Source organism: Durio zibethinus, chromosome 6 (genome assembly GCF_047325235.1).
Source record: "Durio zibethinus cultivar Kanyao isolate XHJ-2024 chromosome 6, ASM4732523v1, whole genome shotgun sequence".
NCBI lineage: Eukaryota > Viridiplantae > Streptophyta > Magnoliopsida > Malvales > Malvaceae > Durio > Durio zibethinus.
In genome coordinates, this window is record NC_143167.1 from 1,615,084 (window position 1) to 1,637,762 (window position 22,679).

Genomic DNA, 22,679 nt, shown 5'->3' on the forward strand with positions numbered 1-22,679 from the left:
CTTCAAAGCAAAATATTGTTTTTCTTCTTTCCTCCAAAAAGCATATAAATTTGCACCCGAACATTTGACTCATTTGGTTGATGCATGATCTCTTGCTCAAAAAATAAGGTTCGAAATCCTTCTTTTCCAGAAAAAAAATCTAGTTCTCACACTTTTTTCCTTTCATAGGATTCTTCCATCGGTTTGGATCAATAGATATTTTAATGTAAAATGGTTCTGTATTACGTCTGATAAATATGTCATACTGATCCTCCATCAATGATAAAAACTTTATGTTTTTTCAACTTGAAATCTTGATCAGAAACACTAGTTATTTGTAGCTTTCACTGTACTATAGGATTATAATAGCTAAATTAAAAGCATAAAATTATCTATGGGAATTAGGATTCACATGCACATGCAACCCTTTGGATCAACAAACAGAAGCTTGAAATTTTCACATAAAAAATTATTATTCCTTCAATAGACAAACACAGCTTCATATTAAAATATTTCACCAGGGTGCCCTGCTGAACTCACCATGTGATGAAATTGATTTGTGCAATAATGCATCTTCTGTTATGGGGCAACCTACAAGGATTTTCAATTGATTTCTGCACTTTACTATTTATGATAATTATATTGTATAACGCTATATAGTTTGAGATAAAAGGGATTTAAATTTTGCTTGCTTAAGTCTCATTCTTTTCAGATTTAATTTAAACTTGACATTGTTTTCAGTGTAATAAATGGGGAATCTGAAGAACAACATATTTTGTTGATGAGACAAGTTGACTAGTCAATGTTTTTACAATGCAGATATATGTAATAAGGTCTTTGGTTTCACATGTTCTCAAACCTATGTTGGTTTATGATATCTTTCTCTTTTAAGATAAGAAAACTTCAGACATTTTAGTGGAAAATTAGATGTTTTAAGGGAAAGAATAAAGAGAATGCTTTCGTTTTGTTCTAAACCTTATTATAGCCTTAAGATCTAAGAACATTTGATTAACGGATAAATAACTTCAGAAATTGTTTTTATTTAAAAAATAGAGAAAATGTATCTAATTTCTTTGAATTATCTAAACACAAACTTACTTCAAGATTTTTGTAATTTATAAAGGAAAATGTAATTAGTGCTTATGATACTTGTTAAGATGATATTTTTTAAAAAAAATTGTTATTAATTTTTTTTTTTTGAATTTTGTGAAAAATGAAAAATCTAAAGTAATAATTTAATTCTATTACTACACTCTAAAGAGGCAAAGATCCTATAACTTGGGTTTTTCCTTCTCTTTGCTTTACCTTTCCTTTTTTCAATAAGGAACTTAATTATATTTATAGGAAAAACAGAAACTGTAGATTTGATTGGTCAAACATATTGGAAGGATGGGTCAAAATCAATCACATGGTGTGTTGTGGCTGCAATAGAAAGCATCTTCTATACCTTCTTTTTTAGGGTTTAGCGAAGTTTTTTCTTTTTTTTTTGTTTCTTTAATGTCTTAATGATCATGTGGGCTTGAGAATATCAGCAATTGGGAGTCCCACATGGAAACATGTTAGCTGCACAAGCATGGGCAGAAGAAAGTCTGGTATTACCCTTCAGAAAATTTTTATTTATCTTTTAAAGGAAAAAGAAAAACATAATGGGGCCCCTTCGTACCACAACTTGAATTAAAAACAGGTCAAACGTCAAAGAAATTTATGTCCATAGCCTCCATTGATATAAATCCATGAAAATTCAGAGAAAGAGACTTTTCACATTTTCACATTGTTTGTTCACTGTCTATTTTCATTACCTAAAAATATTAATTGAAACACCATGATCCTGCTGACTTTAGATTTTGTCCATTTGTTCTTATTACTATTCTTGTTGACTGCACTTTTGCAAGCATTAGACATATAAATTACAGGGAAATTCAGGTCTGAGAATGACAATTCATTTTTGTTTCCTTTTGAAATTTGTTGAAACTTACATGGTAGTATGAATTTACCTCAGAATCAATCCAGCTCTAGAGCAGAAGGTTGGGTTCCAGAAATAATTGTTTGGGAGTTTAAGTCCACAATGTTAATGGTTTTGGGCCAAAATTTCATCCAATATAAAAATGCCATTCCGGATAAACTGGTCAGAAACACTACTTAATATTTCATGCAGTGCCAATTCCACACATAAAGGAATTGATAGTATAAAACTTTTCTAACTTCACCAATGTCTTGCTGCTTGCCAACTGGATTTTGCTTTCCAATAATCTCCTGGATGACTCTTGACAGACCTGGAAATATATACGTGTGCTTATACTAGCTAGGTAGTGAAAACATAGAAAGGAATGTGGGTGAATCATATCAGAACCATGATTCTGATTGATTCATGGTATCTCTGCAAACTTCCTTATAATTTGCCATAAGCTAGAGAATGAATTAGATGTACTGTCTTATGTGAAAGCCTTCTAGCTAGTTCTAGCAGGCCAGTACAATGTACTATATATTATTCTTAGAACCTTAATTTTACTAAATAGCTGAAATCTGAACCAACAACATGACGATTATCACATTTCAAGTTGTTCCAATTGACTGAACTATGAGATTAGCATGCATGTTAAAAGCTCACAGTTATATTAGCACTTAGAAGTGCATTTGCATGAGTGTATATATATGCATGCATATCATGTCTCTTATTAAGTAAAGTGACTTATGAGTACTGTATTTTGATCTCCTCTTCAGCTTGTTTTAATATTTCTTTTTGATGATTAGATTTGGTCCTATGGGGAGAGAAGATATAGATGTTTCATGTGGTGTCAAAATTTATATATAATATCTTCTTAACTACTATTTACATGATAAGAAAAGGAAAATTCGTATTTGCAAATTGTTTGCTTTTTTTTTCTCATAATGTTTAATGTGGCATGTTTCTAGACGAGGTTAGGCTATCAGCAATATTATTTGACTTGACTGTCAGCATTGACTGTCAGCAACACCAAGATGCCTGTTGCCTGTTGGTTCAACCTACACATTCAGCTAATAGGGTCAGCTTTCTCTATCAAGAAGGCTTATGAATAAAAACAATTGCTATATTACATCTTCAACATGGGCCCCTTCTGCAAATTGCAAGCATATTTAGAAACTTTTATCAATGCTAGCTTATATCCACACACTTACCTGTCATACAATGAGGACTGGATATCCGCCATTTACCTGCTGCCGTCAAGCTAGAAACAACATTTAGAGATCACTGACTGCTCACAGGATAGAAACCTTAACTGAAAAACCAAACATGCAGAAAACTAAAAGCTAGAAAAACCAGTGAATCTAATGCTAAAACACATAGGATTGAATTAATTGAGCTTTCCATAACATGCATAAATAAAAAAGCATTTGTTCAAATTAATTATCCAAGTACTCTTTGTTGCCAAATAATATTGTTCATTCTCCCCTTATACTCACTGTAACTTTTCAAGATAGAATAGAGAATTCCTGTTTCCTGCTTTAATTTGTTGTTTAAAACAAAAGTCATCATCAACATTGCAGTAGGAAGCTGAAATATTTCCAGGTTCTAGCTACAAAAGTGGTTACACACACATATAATATATATATACACACAGCACACACATATATATGCTTAATTTGCAAAAACCAGCTAAGTAATATTTCAGCCTCTTGCTATGATTAGAAATCGTATTATATATCCTTATTGATGTTTATTTGCATGAAGATATATATAACTAGGCAGCAGCAATATATTGACATTTTCAGATGATACCAACCTTCCAAGAGAGCTTATGACAGACTAGCTATATCCACTTTGTGGAAGCAAGAATTTTATTTTATGATAAAATAGATTCAATACATAGTTATTATATATAGGATTCCAGACGAGAGAATTAGTTAAAGTTATATTATATATAGGATTCCAGATCAGAGAATCAGTCAAAATTATACTGCAGAGAATAAGAGCTGATACAGGTTTTCAACTTCAACATAAATTCTTGAATTTGTTAACTGAAAAGGTAGAATTTCTAAGTTTTCAGTTTCAAAGTAATCTACAAATGCATTCTTGTATATGAAGTAAAATTAAAAACTTCATACTGAAATATATATACCAACCTGAGGAAGGATATTCCTTAGAAAAAACCACAAGAGGACCCAAAAACTTTTTCATGCACTAGAATTTTAACATTCCTGAAGCGAAAAGTTGCAATAGATTGCAGCTGGCTAAAAGCAAAAATGGGTTTGTCAAGATCTTCAAGTTGGTGACATTCCTGGCTCTTCATATATTAAAAAACCCCTCCTGCACAGAGTCTTCATGTTGTGGAATGTCCTGAACGTTTCAGCTGTCTAAGGTCGGGGATATCCATCTTTTAACATTAAAATATATATATTTTCCCAATTTATTTTATAAAGTAAATAGTTAACTTCTTCTTAAAACTAAAATTAAAAAAAAAAAAAAAAACCCTGATTGGCATAAGAATTAAGAGGGTAGCTTCAGTCGACTAAGGGCTCTCCCTGTCAGCACCAGCCAGCTTAGAAGTCACCTGTTTTAGCAAAATCCAATAAGCAACCAATCCAATATTAAAGAGAATCAAGGGCATGATTAGAATCAGTCAAAAGATGATAAATGTTAAAGAGAAATTATATATTACCTTTAGCATTTTTTTTTCTTCCAAATGGCATCTGTAACAGGATTTTCACCTTGATCAAACTGGGAATAATCTCCAATCCCTTTATTTGATATAGAAAAGTGAGAGTAGCCAATATGTTTGTTGATGCAGCATCATCAAGATTCCCATTTGAAAGGAAACTTTCGAGGAAAGGAAGTGATTTGGGTACCACTAATCCACTATACCACCACCTGGCCTCCAAAGAAGCCCTTACTAGAGTTTGTGAATCTTGATGATGCCGCATCTGCAAACACTGACTGATACTGGTCTTGATGAGTTGATGAGATCTCCCCATGCAAAATGCAAATAAATGGAGATAAAACCCTAACCCTTTAAAGCAGAAAACAATCACCTAGTAAAAGCAGTGCCACTGATGAAAACCAAGCAAGGAAACAGGTAAGGCAAACTACAAAACCCACCCCAACAAATCATAATTATATGCAACTGCATAATCAAGAAAGGCACACCCAAAGGTAAAATTAAGAATAAAGAAAAAAAAAGGAAGAAAAAAGAGGAAAGAAGGAAAAGTATAACCTAGCCATCTAGGCTAGGTTGACTACATATCAAATCTAATCACAAAATCCTTAGACTTCCATTGAACAAAAGAAACTAGCTAGAAAAGAAATGATGCTGATCTAGCGTAATAATAACAATACCACCATCAAAGTATAGCAAGGAAATATATATACATAACAAAAACCCTGAGCCTGAAACGAGTTGTGAGAAAGTCATGGGAAGAAGAAGGTATATATAGAAAGAGGAAAGTGAGGGATTATTGGTTGAAGTAAGTGAGAGATAGGCAGGAATAGAGTTCTATGAAATCAGGTTGCTTTATCCACTGTAATCTTTTTGTACCAGAATAACAATCCTTGGATGAAGGGAGTTCACACCTATCCCACTTACAAATACAGGTGTCCAATGGAGAACTGTTTTTGTTAAGATCTAGTGATCTACGAAAAGATAATGATAATAAATTAAGCATTAATGAGAGAATAAAATAATGATTGATGATTCCATGTGCACAAATTAAAGCCCAACACTCTGCTCTTTATGCCCTCATATTAATCCTTTCATGTGGATTGTTATGAGGGGAATTACTTTGTCAGGGATCCCAAGTCCCATATTTCAAAGGGCTGCCTTCGCTGGGGCCGGGATTCTTGCGTACTTCAGCCAATACCTAGCTAGCTTTCTATATTGCATCCACCCACACGCTAAAATTAAGTGAGCGTTTGAATGAAAGATTTTAAGGAAAGATTTTATTTATAGAGAAATTTTTAAAATTTTAAACAGAATAATTTTATTTAGTAAAATAAAAAGAAAATTTTCTTTCAAATTCCACCACTTTAGGTAACTTTTGTTTTTAAATTTGAATGAAAAATTTTAAGTAACTTTTGTTTTCTTTCATTTAATTACAAAAACTCATTATAATTTTTTTTTAATTTTTCATGTTATTAATAATACCTATAAACTTTTTATAAATATAATGACATCTATATTTCATACTTTTTTTATTTCTATCTAATAATATCATTACTTATATATTATAATTATTTTTATCTCATCAAATTCTAATATTTAAAATTTCATAACAACACAATTACAAATTCTGTTATTTTGAATTGATGCATTTCAAAATGTTAACATTCTCAAATTTTTTAAAATTTCAAAAATTTTCATCTAAATGTATGCTAAAAGTTTAGGCACACCTAAAACTTTTTACCTTTTTTTTTTAATATTTGAGACTATTAGAATTTTGTTACTTAATAACTCAAGATTATGAATTTATATGAAATTAAAAGTTCATAACCAATTTGGACACTTTGTCTCCACAAGTTTAGAGAATTTTCAAATTGATCATAATTTGATGCAATTATAAAAATCAAAGTAAAGAGTACGGATTCAAATTATAAACTATTTTTTAAGCAAAATATATGTACTAGAAGTTGAGAATGGATTGGGAGGACCACTTGCCATATCTCACTTTAGTGGTATCATAATCGATGGATAAAATCATAATGATCGTTGCCCACTTTTTGGTTGCTAATTATGTGATTTGTTCATGGTTTTGGCTCTGCTGTCTATCATCTGATGGCAGCATAATATTATAACTAATTGTTTTTCTCAGCTTCAAAACTCCATTGTATGATACAAGAGAACATGGGCCAATGATTGGAAATTAAACATGGCAATTTAAGGTACACAAATAAAAAATAAATAAAAATGACATGACTTAAAATTTAAAAAAATATATTTAATATATTGACACGAATTATAATATGATCATTTTAAAAAATATGTCACGAATCGTTATTTTTGTTACAGATGATGACAGATAGTTTTTGAAACCATTAAAAAATAAATTATTCATATGTGAATGAAAATCATATGAAATAGAGTATTACTATACTCATGTCATGTTTAACTGTCTCATCCCAACCTTAATTTCAAGGCTGCTAACAAGAATATGACAGAAAGGGCATCAAGTCTGAAAAAGTTAAACTCTGATTAATGTTTGCATTCCTTAATCAGGGGGCAAGTGGCATACCATAAGTCATAACATTTGTTTAATTTAGTACTAATCTCTCTCTAATAATGATTGTAATTAGCAGTTAATTTGACAGCACAACGTGTGCTCTACGTGTAAAGGCGACGAGACAATGCAAAGTGACTTGCTTTTTATAATTTGAGTTATAAAGATTATTTTTAATATTTTTGTAGAATATTCTTCTTTAAACTAATCAGTTTAGACGGCGTAATGTGAGGGAATTAAAGTTAAACATGTTTTGATTGGCCAAAAAAAAAAGTTAGACATGTTTTTATAGACTTCGTTTTTTTAATGTCCTAAAATGATTTCTTAATTATTTTTAAATTTATATTAGATAATATTAAACATAAAAAATCGAAACTTTTTTTTAATATGACAAAATTTTATATAATTACCTTTAAAAAATGAAATTTAATAAATTTTTAAATTCAAATTATAATAATTCAATAATTTTTTTTATCTTTATATTACGAATTTATTTTTCGTAAAAATGAAAAAAAATAGAACCAAAGAGTACATGTGCTTTTGAGATTAGGTGACATATATATTTAGAAACAAATACTATATTATATTTAATAGTGGGATGACCGCTTCGATGAAAAAAAAAAAGAATTAGTGACGCACTTGATTCTGCTGTGGGACTTAAAAATAATGTTAAATTAGTTGCGCCGTTTAGGGGAATCATAAACCAATCTTAAATCTTCAAAATAATGATAAACAAGTTAATATCTCAACAGCATATGGTATAACCTGGTATTTTTTAAAGATGTCTTGAAATCGCACTACAAGATAGAACATATGCGACTGAATATTTTCGTCGGGAAAAGTGCATTAATACTGACAGAATTGATGAAAAAAGATTGTATCTCTGCCATGACATTCTAGATTAATTACTGATGGAATTTATTAATGGAAATGATTTTGACAGAAGAAAATAGACAACATAGTTCTTCTTATGCTTAATTTTTCAAAGAAAATTTCCCTCGAAAATCATCTGGTTGCAAAGTTTTTCGATGGAAATTTCGATGACTTCCTATGGTAATTTGGTCATGAAATTTTCAATGAAAAAAAGGGTTTTTGTTAATTTTAAATAAAAGTACAAACGGACTTGCCACGTCAAAAATTTCGTGAGTAATAATCTTTTTGAAGAAATTTTATCGGTAAAACTTTGTTGTGCAAAAAAAAAAAAATGAAAGTTCTATATTGCTGAATATTTTTATGGATTTTTATTAATGTTGACGGAATTTTGTCATTTCCGATCAAATATATTATAAAATTTGAACAAAATTTTACGGCCAAAATAATTTTTTGACGAAATTAATTCTGCTTCGATAATAATGTCTTCGACAATTTTCTAAAAAATTAATTAAATTTAATATATATAAAAATTGACTACCAAATAATTTTAAGTATTATGGATGAATATTTTCACCATAAAAGTACTCGCATTATCCTTTATTTTACGAAAATTTGTCACAAATTTCAGTTTTCGACATAAAAAAAAAAACAATTATTTTCAAAGAAAACTTTTGTCAAAAAGAGACTCTCCTGTTATGCCACGTAGTCCGAGATTCGAGGGTTCCACCATATATTGTCTTAATAGCGAGGGAAACATCTTTGAAACCATGATTTACATTCAAATTTCACTAAGTACAATATAAATTTGTTGTATTTATTAAAACTCTTTAATTAGCCTTAATTTATAATTATGCTTTACTATTAAATCTGATGAGTTATGTATTTATATAATATAAAATATTAAAATTTATATATTTATATTATATTTTATACAAAAATTATATATCATATAAATATAAAAATATAAAATATAATTTTTTAATTTTATTAAATATATAATAATTATTAAAATTTTAAATTATATTATTTTCATGTTTCATATCTATATTCTATCGTATCGAATCTTATATTTGTATCATATTTTTGTACTAATTTATATTTATTTTTCGTCAGGTGTCATTTGCAAAATCCAAGTTAATGGATCAAACAAGAACTATTTGGCCCTTTTGAAATGTATCAACAAATTGGGTTATAAACGGGCTTGTATGATCAAATCAATCCAAAAACAAAGCCCAATTATAAATAAGTTTTTGCTTAGGAAAGCAATTCGACAGTTTTGAATATAAAAATAAAAGCAAACTAAAATAGATTTGATAGATATAGATGTTAGATTACATCGAAGAAGTTAGAGAGGTTACGAAATGAATATTTTTGGTTTTGTTAATCAACAAAAACGAACAAAACAAAAGTACTCTCCCATTAACAAAAGCTAGTACTTAGCTTATTAAGCGCAGACTTGCCTTCTAGTTCCCATTGAGAAAAGCATCTCAAGATCAGGCGATTGAAAATACCCGTTCTTCGGCGGATCCCTTCTTTTCCCAAACGAAAACGGTTTCTTCTTCAGCGCGGGCGGCGGACACGCTTTCGCAGCCGGTATCCGACACTCCCGACGTGTCGGGGTCGACCAACCTTCTTGCTCTTCTTGCATCACTGTCACAAAGGACGCATTCACGTCCTCGTACGACACCGTTTTTCCCTGCTTTAAAAATGGTGGCTTTAAGAATTCGAAGCGAATTTAAAGGTAGCTTTGTACGTGGAATATGTTGGGTGGTTCTGGAAGTAGCCAGTGGGGTGATTTTGTGGACGTGATGGTTACAAATAAGAGGGTGGGGAATCTACGTGTCACGTAATGGTGGCACTTTGTCTACGTGGAAAGGCACGTGGCGCGTTCTCGAGAAGGGTCTAGTTGCTGTAGTTTAAAACATGGCGCCAAACCTTGGTCGGTTCAAGCGCGGGAGCTTCTACGTACCACTAGTTTGAAATCACTTGAACATTTTCTTTATTGAAATGTTAAATTTGAATATTGGCCACAAGTTATTTTCTAAAGTATATATTATTTTGTTCTTTTTTTGTTTTTAATTTGATTTTTTTTTTTAAGTCGGTAGAGATAAAGAATAGGACTGGTGTCAGGTTGGATCCCACGAGCTAATATTAGATGCTTTCCGAATGAATTTGGGTCCTGTAGTGCAATTTCTTTGGAATATCTAAAGATTTAATTCACAATAAAATGCAAACATCTAGCTTAAAAAGCTGTCAATTCGCTTTAAATCTTGCTTTTCTTCAAATTAAAAAAAAATTATTTTGAAATTAATTTTTAAATTTTAATCTAATCATAAGTTTTGACTATAATTTTTAATCTTAACATCAATAAAAAAAATTAAGCATTTTCTTGATTTAATGTATCAATGAATCGACTTGTATTTTTGGTAGGCACAGATTCAAGTTGTTAAGTAAGGCCTTAGGCTTCGGTGCTTTCAGGCCAAGGGTTCAAAATTATAGTCCAGCTTCCTTGTCCTACCGTCTTGAAAAGACGGTACGCTACGCTGCTGGATAGTAAAAGTAACATATATTGTCATATTTACTTTATAATAAGAATTATAGCTTTAATGATATTATCCATTTCTTACAGCACAATCGGATTTTTGCATCTATGTCTGGAATCAAAAGCATCCAATGTGTTTATTTTTATATGCATAAGAAAAAAAATTTTTTTTTCTAGAGATAAACATGGAGCTCTCATATGCTTAACATTTTTTATAAAGGCCCATGTTTCCTTTTAGACTCGACATGTTTACAATTTACAAAAAAATGGATATTTGCATACCCATTTATTTATATCCAATTTTTCACTCCATGCAAATATTTGTCTTTACAACAAAGTAACTAATAAAAAAGCAAACAAAATACCTACAACTTGAAGAACAAAACAAAGGTGTGAACCTGATCATCCACAAAAGTCATAAGTAAAACAAAATAAAAATCTTATTAACAAAGTGAAACCATTAACATAATAGAACAAAACTTAAAACATGTAGAAAAAAGAAAAAAAAAAAAGAATTCCACATATTTCCATAAAAAGAAAGAAGAATTTAATTGATTAATAATTATAAATAAGAAAAACATATTTATTGATGTGCAAAAAGCTCAATAACTCTAATTAACAATAACATCGAAAATTTTAAAAAATCAAGAAATAAATGAAAAATTAAAGCAATTTCATATCGCGAATTATAAGCTATTTGAAAGATCTAACTTTTAGGAACTTCACTAAAAACCAAAAACAAAAACAAAAATAAAAATATACCTAAATTACATATCGTTCATAAAATCAAAAAAAAAAAAAAAGAAATTATCTTATGATAAAGAAAAAAATAAAAATTTACCCTTAAAAGAATGCGTACAATATTACAAACAAAATTTCTAAGTTCTTGAAACCTGTAATAAAAAAAAAGACAAAAAATTTTTATTACAAACCACACATTACAATAAAAAATTATAAACAAATTGAAATAAACAAATTTCTAGAGGCTTGAGAAAATGGATAAAGGTTTTATAAAGGGAGAAAAATCAAATGGCATAATAGAAAAGAAAAAAGAGAAAAAAAAAAAGATGGAAGGGTTATCTACAACTAACAGCAGCTATGAGTTGAAAATAAAAGTTACGTCTAAGTTCTAAGTTTTATGAAAAAATAATAAGGTGAACAAAAGTTAGGTTTTTTCTCCTATTTTCTCTTTTCTTTTATTTCTATCTATTATTTTCTTGTTCTGTCGAAGCTTTTAAGCAAATATCTATTCTTTTCTTTCGTTGAAGTTTTTAAACAACATTCTAAGTAAAATTATTTGATTTGTTAACATTTACTTAAGTAAAAAAATAAAATACAAAAATCTATATTCATAATTCATAGCCCAACTATTAATACCTATAGACTAAATATTCAATTTTGGATTAAACATTTGCGGAATTGCTTAATTCAAGATTAAATATTTTAATTTGTACAAATAAAAATTAAATATTATCGAATATTTACAATTAAGAATAAAATTGAATGAAAATATGTGTGTGTAAAATACGCATCGTTAACTCTGATAAAAATAATAATTAAATGAAAAAAAGGTCATGTGTCACTTTTTTAGTGGTTAAGTATTACTTTAAATAAAAAAAATTAAAAATAGTCCTAAAATTGAGATTTATTTTTTAGAAAAAAAATAAAAAAATCATTTCATTCTTTTTAATTATTTTAAATACAATTTAAAAATAAAAAGTAAGAAAAAATTCAAAGTTTTGGTTTTTTTACACTAATTAAATTTGCAATTACTCAATATTAATCTGTACAAAAAAAAAATCACCAATCCATATTATAATACCCATGAAATTCAAAAACCCACGACTAAGCCAAGAATTTTTTGTTTGATTTCAAAAACCAAAATATTTTACCTACTGTTGAAACTAAGAAATTTTTGTTTGTTTGATTTCAAAAACCTAAATCCTTTCCTTACTGTTGGAACCAATAAATTTTTGTTTGTTTTCAAACATTCAAATCCTTTCCCTGTTGTTGGGTGTCATAACATATCAATCCGTAGGTCTACTATTAAACATAAACTTAAGGAAATCGTCATCAATATTTTTTATTTATGTGAGATTGATCACTTAATTGAATTTATCTCATTTTAAAGACGAGTTTCAAACTTAATTCAAGTATCTTTAAAAGGTAGATTTTGGTTTTCAAAACCAGATTTTAGGTTCGAAAGTGCAATTACGCATAAAAAAAATTATAGCAATCTTATTATGTCCATCCGAGTAATGGTACTAATTTGATTTCAAATTATCCAAGCTTTAATCATATTTATAATTTACCAAAATATTTAATATTGAAAATTGATCTTAAAATTACTCTAATAGTTTGGTAGTAATTTAAGATAATTCTCTCATCTCAGGAGTATTCATAGAAATTAGTTTTCGACTTTGAAAAGATTCTATCATCAGATTTATTAAATTATTTTATTTAAAAAAATATCAATAAAAGCCTCCAATAATTTGATAAAATTTACTTTGATATAGATCTTCCAATAGTTTATTGAGATTTTATTATAAAATTATTTTTAGAAAATGCATTAAATCTTTTGATAGTTTATTATTATTTAATTTCAGATACAAATCTTCTAATAGTTTAGTATGATCAAAACAAAATATTTTATAAATTTCTTTTGTTAAAAAATTTAATTTATAATATTCTCTAATAATTTGGTAGAGTTTATAAAAATTTTAATACACAAAAAATCCTCTAATAATTTGATAGGATTCATAAACTTAATTTAGAAATATTTTTGTCATGTTTTATAAACAAATAAATAAAATAAAAGCATTAAAAAATTATAATATAAATTATTTAATTTAAGGTAATGAGTAAAATAATAATAATAATAATAATAATAATAATAATAATAATAATAATAATAATAATAAAGATAAAAAAATCTAAAAAAATAACAATAAGTAAAATAAAATAAAAATGAAAACAAAAAATGAGGTGGAAAAAAAAAAAAATTACCTGTGAAATGGGTCGAATCCAAAGGCAAACAGACATGCAAGTTATGTGTGAGTTAATAGGTCAAAGGAATTTTCCAAAACGGTGCCGTTTTGGCTATGCTATAAGCAAAAAATCATTTGTTTTCTTTCAGACTTATCTTGGCCCTCTATCTCTCTAAAAAATGCTTCTGTCTCTTTTTAAAACAACCATCGGAAGCTTTAACCGACCAAAATGAACCTAGTTTTCTATGTCAAAAAATTTACCTGGTTCAAAAACTTCAAACCTTTCCAGAAATCTTTTAGAACCTAGATCTCGGCCATCTTAAAGCCTTCCAAATGCCATGTGCCCCGTCAGAAACTTCAAAACCTCATCGAAAAATTCATAAAAAATCCTAAAAAACCTAGTTTTTCCTCAAAAATTCAAATTAAAAAAAAATTCAAAGTTTTTCTAAATCTTTCTATATTCCTTAAAAAAAATCAAATGATATCAGAAACTTCCAAAAAGAAAAAAAAATTTGAATTTTCCAAAAAATTTCACCAAAAACTTCCACTAAAAACTTTAATCTACCATAAAATCTCAAAACCAAAACTGTTTCCCAAGAATTAAAACCTAGAAAAAAAATCACCAAATCCATCTTGAAATCCTAAAAGAACCTATTTAAACAACACCAATCCATAAAATCCATAACGAATCCGAAGCCTTTGAATTTTTTTTTTTTTCAAAAACCACATAATTGGAACCTAGCCTTTCACTTAGAAAATCTCCACCATCTAATTGACTTTCCCCGATGTGTGTTTTCTGTTTGTTTTTTTTTTTAGGGATTTAATCCCTTTGAATCTGAAAAATCAATCAAAAATTATGTTAAATGTGATTTGATTTAATTTAATTTTAATGTAAATTGATTATGAAATTAAATCTCAAAAATTTCTCAAAATCATTTTCATCGGATTTCATTGAAACTTTCTCTTTTTTTATCTTTTTTTTTTTTACCTTTTTTGAGAAAAAAAGTAAAAAAGTAAAATTAAACTAAAAACTGAGTTAAAAATAAATTTTTTTCAATTAGGCCTGAAGCTTCCCAATTGAGCCCAATTTATTACTGAAGCCTATGTTTGATTCCAAAAAAATTCTCAGATAAAATGAGGTGTCTATATCGATTATTCTGATTTCAAAAACCCATTTCCCATATTTTTGTTTTTGAACACCTTTAGATCACAAATTGATTTTCTCAACTGCAGGTTTCTCGCTTATGTGTTTCACCATATTTTGTTCCCTTTCAAACAAAAGGCTATACCAACATCTTTATTGTACTTTCCCTCAAAGTCTTCAAGGAGTTACCTGAGAAAAAAGGTTGATGGTGAAGCCAAGTTTTGACTTCTTTTTATAATGTACAGACAAGTGCTCTAAAAGCAACGAGGCCAAATCAGAACTAATTCTACCACCAACAAGATTAAATACGAAAAATCCTTACAATCTAGCGTGGTTTTCATCCAATTTTCTTAGCCCTCTGTATAACAATCCACCTGTTGTATCCCTATGCAAGAACACAACAATGGGAGGCTTTATAGACAAACAAAAGTTGAAGGGACTAAAGCTAGGATAAAGAAATCTGAAAAGAAAGAAGAAAACAAATTTGTTTTATTCTTGTGAAATTAATGTTTTTTATAATTTTATTATTTTTTTGAGTTTTGGTATAAATCAGTGTCAGTATAAAACTAAACCACGTGTACGAGACATGTACAAAATTTCATCCAAATTTATCTTTAGTTGTAAATGTTTAATAAAATTTAATCATTATTCATACAAATTAAAATATTAATCATGAATTGAGCAATCAGACAAATGTTTAATATTAAATTGAACATTTAGCCAAACTCATATAACATAAATGAAGATTTGAAAATCCAATTAAGCATCAAAACTTCTTAATCATTTAATTAATAAAATAATAATAATAATAATAATAATAATAATAATTATTATTATTATTATTATTATTATTATTATCATAATAAATAACTAACTAATTGCTTTCAAATGTAAAATAAATAATTAAGAGGTTCTATTCTATATATAGTATAGATTTGGAAAAAAAGTTCTGGGGGTCTGATTGAGGCTTGACAATAAAATTATTAGAAAAGTAAAAAGGGAAATGTAATGTTCATGATTTATCATTGAGATTTCTTGATGATAAGTTACTTTCATTTAACTTGTAAAATCTAAAATGATATGATCGATGCTTGCATGGCATGGCATGGCATGGCATGATTAATTAGATAGTTTGATTAGGTTTGTCCACAGTCAACTCCCTTTCATCCTAAAACGAACAAAGAGAAATATCATTCAACTTGGGATTTTTTTTTTTTTGTGTTGGCTACATCAAGAAATTGGGTTAAAAAGAGAACAACAATGATATAAATGTAAACTTTATTTAAATTATATTTTATTAACGGTTTTAATATTTGTTTATATATATATATATATTAGTGGAGAAGGATAAACTTATATCAATATAAAATTAAAAAATTTAATACTTTTTTTAATTATTGATTTCAATAGATTTAAGTGAAAAAAATTAAGCTCTTTTTTTACTTATCTCTCTTATCCCTTAAATTTATTGAAATTAATGATTAACAAAATATAAAAATTTTTATTTTTACATTGATGTAAATTGATCGCTCCTTTATATATATATATATATATATATTAATATCTCATATATATATATATATGTATATGAGGTATCAAAAATTGTTTTACATTTTTTAATACTTTACATTTACATTTTTATAACTTTATATATAATTAATATTTTACAAATAGATTGTTAGATTTAACAATTCATTCAATATTTTTATCATTTCGATCGAAAATAATATATTTTTAAATATATATTAACCATTGAAATGTTATTATTATCAAACAAATTGTTAAATATTTTTCAACTTCATTTAAAATTTGATACACATAATCTTCATTAATAAGTATAAAATTTAATGATTGAATTTATAAAATAAATATCATATGAAACAATATAAAAAAATATAAAATTGTGTAAGTAAATCATTTCTCATATATATATATATTTATATATATGGAAAGGAATAAACTTATATAAAAAAATTTTATACTTTTTTTATAACAATTGATTTAAATAGCTCTAAGAGATTATATTGATTCATTTTTTTTCTTTTTTATAATACTTTCTCATCCCTTTGATCTATTTAAATTAGTGGTTAGAAAAAATATATAAAACTTTTAAATTTTTATTGGTATAAATTGATCCTTTCATATATACATATATATATATATATACATACACACACATACATATATATATATATATATATATAAAATAGAATAATGGGAGGCTTAGTAGAGAAACAAGAATTGAAAGGAGAAAAATCTAAAGTTAAGACAAAAAAAATATGGAAAGAAAGAAGAAAAAAATTTTATTTTATTCTCATGAAACTAATGTTTTTTATTTTTTTGAGTTTTGGGTATAAATCAATATTAGTATAAAATTAAACCACGCGGAAAACGTGCGCACAAATTTCTGTCCAAATTTATCTTTAGTTGTAAATGTTTGATAATATTTAATTTTTATTTACACAAATTAAAATATTTAATTTTAAAATAAGCAATGAAACGAATATTTAATTTTAAATTGAACGTTTAGCCAAACTCATGTAATATAAATAAAGATTTAAAAATCTGATTAACCATCAAAACTTCTTATTCATTTCATTAATAATAATAATAATAATAATAATAATAATTATTATTATTATTATTATTAAAGATAACCAACTAATTGCTGTCAAATGTCAAATAAATAATTAAGGGGTTTTGGAAAAAGGGTTCTGGGGGTTTGATCGAGACTGGACAATAAAATTATTAGAAAAGAAAAAGGGGAAATGTAATGTTCATAATTTATCATTGAGATTTCATGATGATAAGTTACTTTCATTTAACTTGTAAAATCTAAAATGATATGATTGATGCTTGCATGGCATGGCATGGCATGATTAATTAGATAGTTCGATTAAGTTTGTCCACAGTCAACTCCCTTTCATCCTTAAAAGATCAAAGAGAAATATCGTTCAACTTGGGATTTTTTTTGTTCCTTTTATTTGTGTTGGCATTTTCTCCCGTTTCTTTGGAGAAATGTGGGTAAGCTGCCATAATTTGGATGAAAGACTTTGGTTTATGAAATGAGGAAGAAAATGTTTTATAGACGAACAAGAAAAAGTCTTTAAAATAATCAAATTATAAGTGCAAACTTCACAAGAGAAGAAATATATATCTACGCAAATTCATATTCCACAAACATATATATTTTATTTAAAGTAGTTAATTTGTCATTGGACAAAGAGTACAATTTGGCTAACGAGCCGAATTTGAAATTACGAACGATGCAATTAAAAACCATCGGTAGTTTTCAATGAAAATTGCTTCCGGACAATAAAAATGAAAGATCGGAATCTGTTCATGGAAGGGATAATCGTGCACTTGTTCATCCAGCGATGGTCAATGTTCAAGCAGCTGGTAGGTATAAAGTAACCATCCATCAAGTTATCCAATCAGTTGATCGATCGAAAATGAGACGAAAAACAGTGTCTTATTAATCCTTTTCAATCAAAAGTTCAATGCATTGGCCTGATTGGTTACTTTGGTCCAACCGTTAATTTCCACAACTTAATTTTATCGATCCTATGAAAGGTGATAAATAATAACAACAATCGATATCATCGAATTGTGACAGGTAATTTTCTTATGTTCTACGGAGGGGAGATTTTCACACATTTTTATCAATGAAACATGCTTGGTGGTAGGAAAAATGTACCATTCATCAAGAAAATTCAATTGGCTGTTAATCAGTTTCACCAAAGGGTCATCTCGAATGAGCCAAAAAGGATATCCAAATTAATTTTCGGGGACTTAATTGTACCAATATTAAAGACTTTCACTGAATTGTCAATTGGCGTTATGGGATTATTGAGATTGCCATAGCTAAGAAATAATGTGAAACTGGCAATGGTCCCATTGCATCTCTTGTCCATTTCTACACTTCTTTACTCAGATGTCTATAAAATATCTGCATTGTATTAAGAATTATTTGCCAAAATATCTTTGCCCCTAGCTCCGTTCACTTGTGTCTCTAATTTGTATTTTGGAAGCTTATACTTGCAATAAATTAAAACACAAAGATAGGATTGCATCTATAAAATATGCAAAATCTCCACGTGAAAATTGAATTGGAGTAACTTTTAATTAAGGATGTAAATTAATAGAATGCTTGATGAATAATTTATAAATAGGTTTAATTTTTATTTATTTATTAAGTTTAATAAATAATTATGAATAATATTTAAATATTTATTAATTAAATGAATAAATCACGAATATAACAAAATTTATTTATATTCAATTCATTTATTTAATGATTTATAAAAAATAAAGCATTTGACGAATAATTTGTGAATAATATTTATTCTTATTTTTTTTATTAAACTTGATAAACGAATACAAATAATATTTTAATATTTTTTTATTAAAAAGTTACAATTATAATATAATTAATTCACATCCCATTGATGTACACCCAAAACTTCTTCCAACGGTGCTTTAGCTTTTGGAGTCGTTTAGTTTGTAAATTTTTAGATTTTGAGAAATAAAATAATTTTTAAAAAAATAATATTGAAAGAGAATATATAATTCTTGAATTTTATTGATACGAGAAATGTAAAATTTTTAAATTTGATTTATAGTATCATAAGATTATCTAATAAAAATTTTTATTATATTTTTTGATGACACGTAAATAATACATGACATTCATGTAATGTTATATGAGAATAACATATTTTCGTTGAAATTAAAAAATTTTAAAAAATATTTTTGTTTTTATATTTTTAATAAACATAATTTTACAATCATAATTGCTATCCTTATTATCCTTATAGAGAGAATATGCATATCGACCTTTGTGATAAGATCGACGTGGGGTTAGAATGAGGTGGTAAACCCCTTTTCGGCAGTTTCAAGGGGCAGAACCCTAAGAATAAATTATATAAATAATAATATTAAATAATTATATTTTAGATTGAGCTAATACAAAGGATAACATAATTACTGCAAGTACCAAAATCCAGATTGAGCTAATACAGCAGTAACAGAATTAAAAATAGATTTTAGAATTTACTTTTTATTTGTTTATTTATTTTATATTAAATATATAATCTAAATATTATTGTATTATAATTTATATTTATATATATAATTGGATATATATTTTATTTAATTATATAATTTTATTAAAATTTATTATTTTTATATTAAATTATTGTATCCGTTTAAAATTATCAAATTTAATTAATAGACGAGAGCACTTAGCTTGAGGAAGCAGAGCAAGGGCAGGTGCACCCACGTGAAGTGGTTGGTCAGGCACCAGGAGCGTGTGGGGTACCCTTTGTCCCTGCCCCTTACTCTCACGTGCTTTTCATTTCTTAATGATATTATTTTCCTTTTCTCTCAATTTTTTTATACACGTTATAAAATCCCTGAAATGATAATTGGAATCTTTCATTGTTATCATATTATATGTGAATTTATCTTTTAATTTTACATATATTTCATGGCAACTTTTAGTGTATTGATGTAAATTACTACGTTTTTAAGGTACTTTATATTATTGCAAAAACATTGGTCATGATGAGTCATGGCCCTTTCAAAATTAATTTTCTTGCATTCGTAATTTGGACGTAAGTCAGTATTGTCCTTTTTCGTACCATTAATGTTTTGAATACGACAATGAATACACACATTGAGAATAATTTCAATATGAAATATCGTGAGATATATAAGTAATTGATAATGTCAACATTTATGATTATGACTATGTGATATGTTAATAAAATATTAAATTTATTTTTTTCATTTATCTTTAAAATTAGATGAATTTGAATATTAAAAAAATTCTTAAAAATAATAATTTTGGTGATCAACTTTTGTCGTATCAAGTTAAGAATGAAAAAAAAAATAAAAAAATAAAAAATTCAAAATCATAATATTTGATTTGAATTAAATTTTTTATTTGATTCGAATTAAAATTAGATATTAAATTTAAATTAAATTTTCAATCAATACTTCAAAAATTTTAAAAAAAAAAAACACTCAAAGAAAGCCACACTTTCATGTCTTGAAAACCTTGGAAGAATACTCCCATGCCAATTTCCCACCACTTGAAAAACGTGATAGCTTCTACAAACAAAGTTAAATTCAGACTGAAGTTTGTGAAGGAGTTTCAGTTTCAGGCACCACTTGAAAAACTTGGCAGCTGCTAAGACCAATATCCCCAAGCAGCAAGCAGAGGCAGCCACCCATTTCGTGCCACTGAAGCCTTTTCAAACACCACCAGCCATGCGTATGAGTCACACCTATATTCCAAAAGTTTATGGTACCAAAATTTAATACCTTAACATTTTTTCTGGGGGCAAAGTTTGGGAAAAAAAGAAAGCTTAAAATTAGGTGCGATAATTTTGTGTATATTTTTATATTTATTTTATATTAAATATATATAAAATATGAAAGTATATTATAATCTGTGTTAATATATTAAACAAAATACATTTTTCAATTTTTGTTAAAAAAATTTATATCACTTTTATATTTTTTTTTAAAAATTATTAAATATATTAACAATATAATTTTTAAATTTCACAAACGAAATTAAAAAGAATTCACATATCTCTTTGGATATTTAAAAAATAATAATAAAAAAATGAAACATGTGTTAAATGAAAAAATTTACTAATAATATATAAAATGCTAACTCATTTTTTATATTATTTTCATATTTTATTTAAAATAATTAAATTTGTATTAAATCTTTGGATTTTAGTGGAAACTAGCTTTTGATCAGTGCTATGCATGGGATTTGCATTCTTTCATAATAATTTTTTAATTAATTAAATTTTCATTATTATTTTGTATTTAAGAAAAAATATTTTGTTGTCAAATATAAATGATTATTGATATTTTAATCAATGACATGTTAAGTTTTAAAAGCTTAACTATAAGAAAAAACTTTAAAAAACTTTTTATACTCTAAAAAGAAAAATAATAACAATAATAGAAAATTTAAACTAATAAGAACAAACCAAAAATATTTTGGTATTGAGCATGAAACTTTCAAAAATATAATTTCATTACGAACATTTAAATTAAAATATAAACAAAGCCACATAGTAGGTAAAATTATCATATATTTTAAAAATAAATATAATTAATTCAATAAAATTTAATTAAATAAATTAATTTAAGAACATGTAAAAAAATTAGACTATATACGTTCTTTCTATATGTTTTCTAAACTTTGCCTAATTGCTTCAAATAACAAAATTGAAGAGAGATTCTGTCCAAGAAGTGGGGCCTTGAAACTTTCTTTAACTTGCCTGACAAACCACGGACTTGGAGAGTGGGACTCAGAGTGCATATAGCACAGGGTGATAATTCGAATTTAATGAAATTAATCGATCAAATTAGTTTAAATCAATGGTTAGTTATTGAATTAATTTTAATTGATTAATAAAATAATTTGAAAAAAAAATTAATTTTTGATTAATTCGATTTACAAATAAAAAATTAAATTAACTAAAATTTTAATAAAATATAACATAATTCAAATATAAAATAAAAAATATATGAAATAAATCACTTAATTTTATAATTTGTTAGAATTTTTAACATAATATTTAAATATTTAAATATTTTATTAAATAATGTTATTTAATTTATTTAAAATATAAAAATTTAAAATTTAACATATAATTTAATATAAATATATTTATTATTTAATTAATTTTTAAAATTCATAAATTCAATTGGATTAACAAAAATAAAATAAAATAATTTAATTCAAAATTAATCAAATTTATCGAATCAAATACTATTAACCTGCATTGAGCTAAGATGATTACACGTGTCAGGCCCAAGTCCCGTCGGCTCCGGCCTCTTCAACTGCTATTCTCTCATTTTGCCCAACCCTTAGCCTTAGGTTTGGGCCAAGCTGTGACGGTTTTTGGGTTCCTTTACGTGGTTTTCAATAACTACGCTT

At 26.9% G+C, this 22,679-nt stretch overlaps 1 protein-coding gene across 1 annotated transcript; it reads right to left on the minus strand.

Moving 5' to 3' along the window:
• Positions 1 to 1,807: 1,807 nt before the first annotated feature.
• On the minus strand, positions 1,808 to 5,637 carry LOC149518327 (uncharacterized). Its single transcript, XM_089763303.1, has 2 exons — positions 4,617 to 5,637; positions 1,808 to 4,508 (listed from the first exon to the last, which is right to left on the minus strand). The coding sequence occupies exons 1-2, from the start codon at positions 4,927 to 4,929 to the stop codon at positions 4,498 to 4,500; spliced, it is 324 nt and encodes a 107-aa protein (XP_089619429.1). The 5' UTR covers positions 4,930 to 5,637; the 3' UTR covers positions 1,808 to 4,497.
• Positions 5,638 to 22,679: the final 17,042 nt, after the last annotated feature.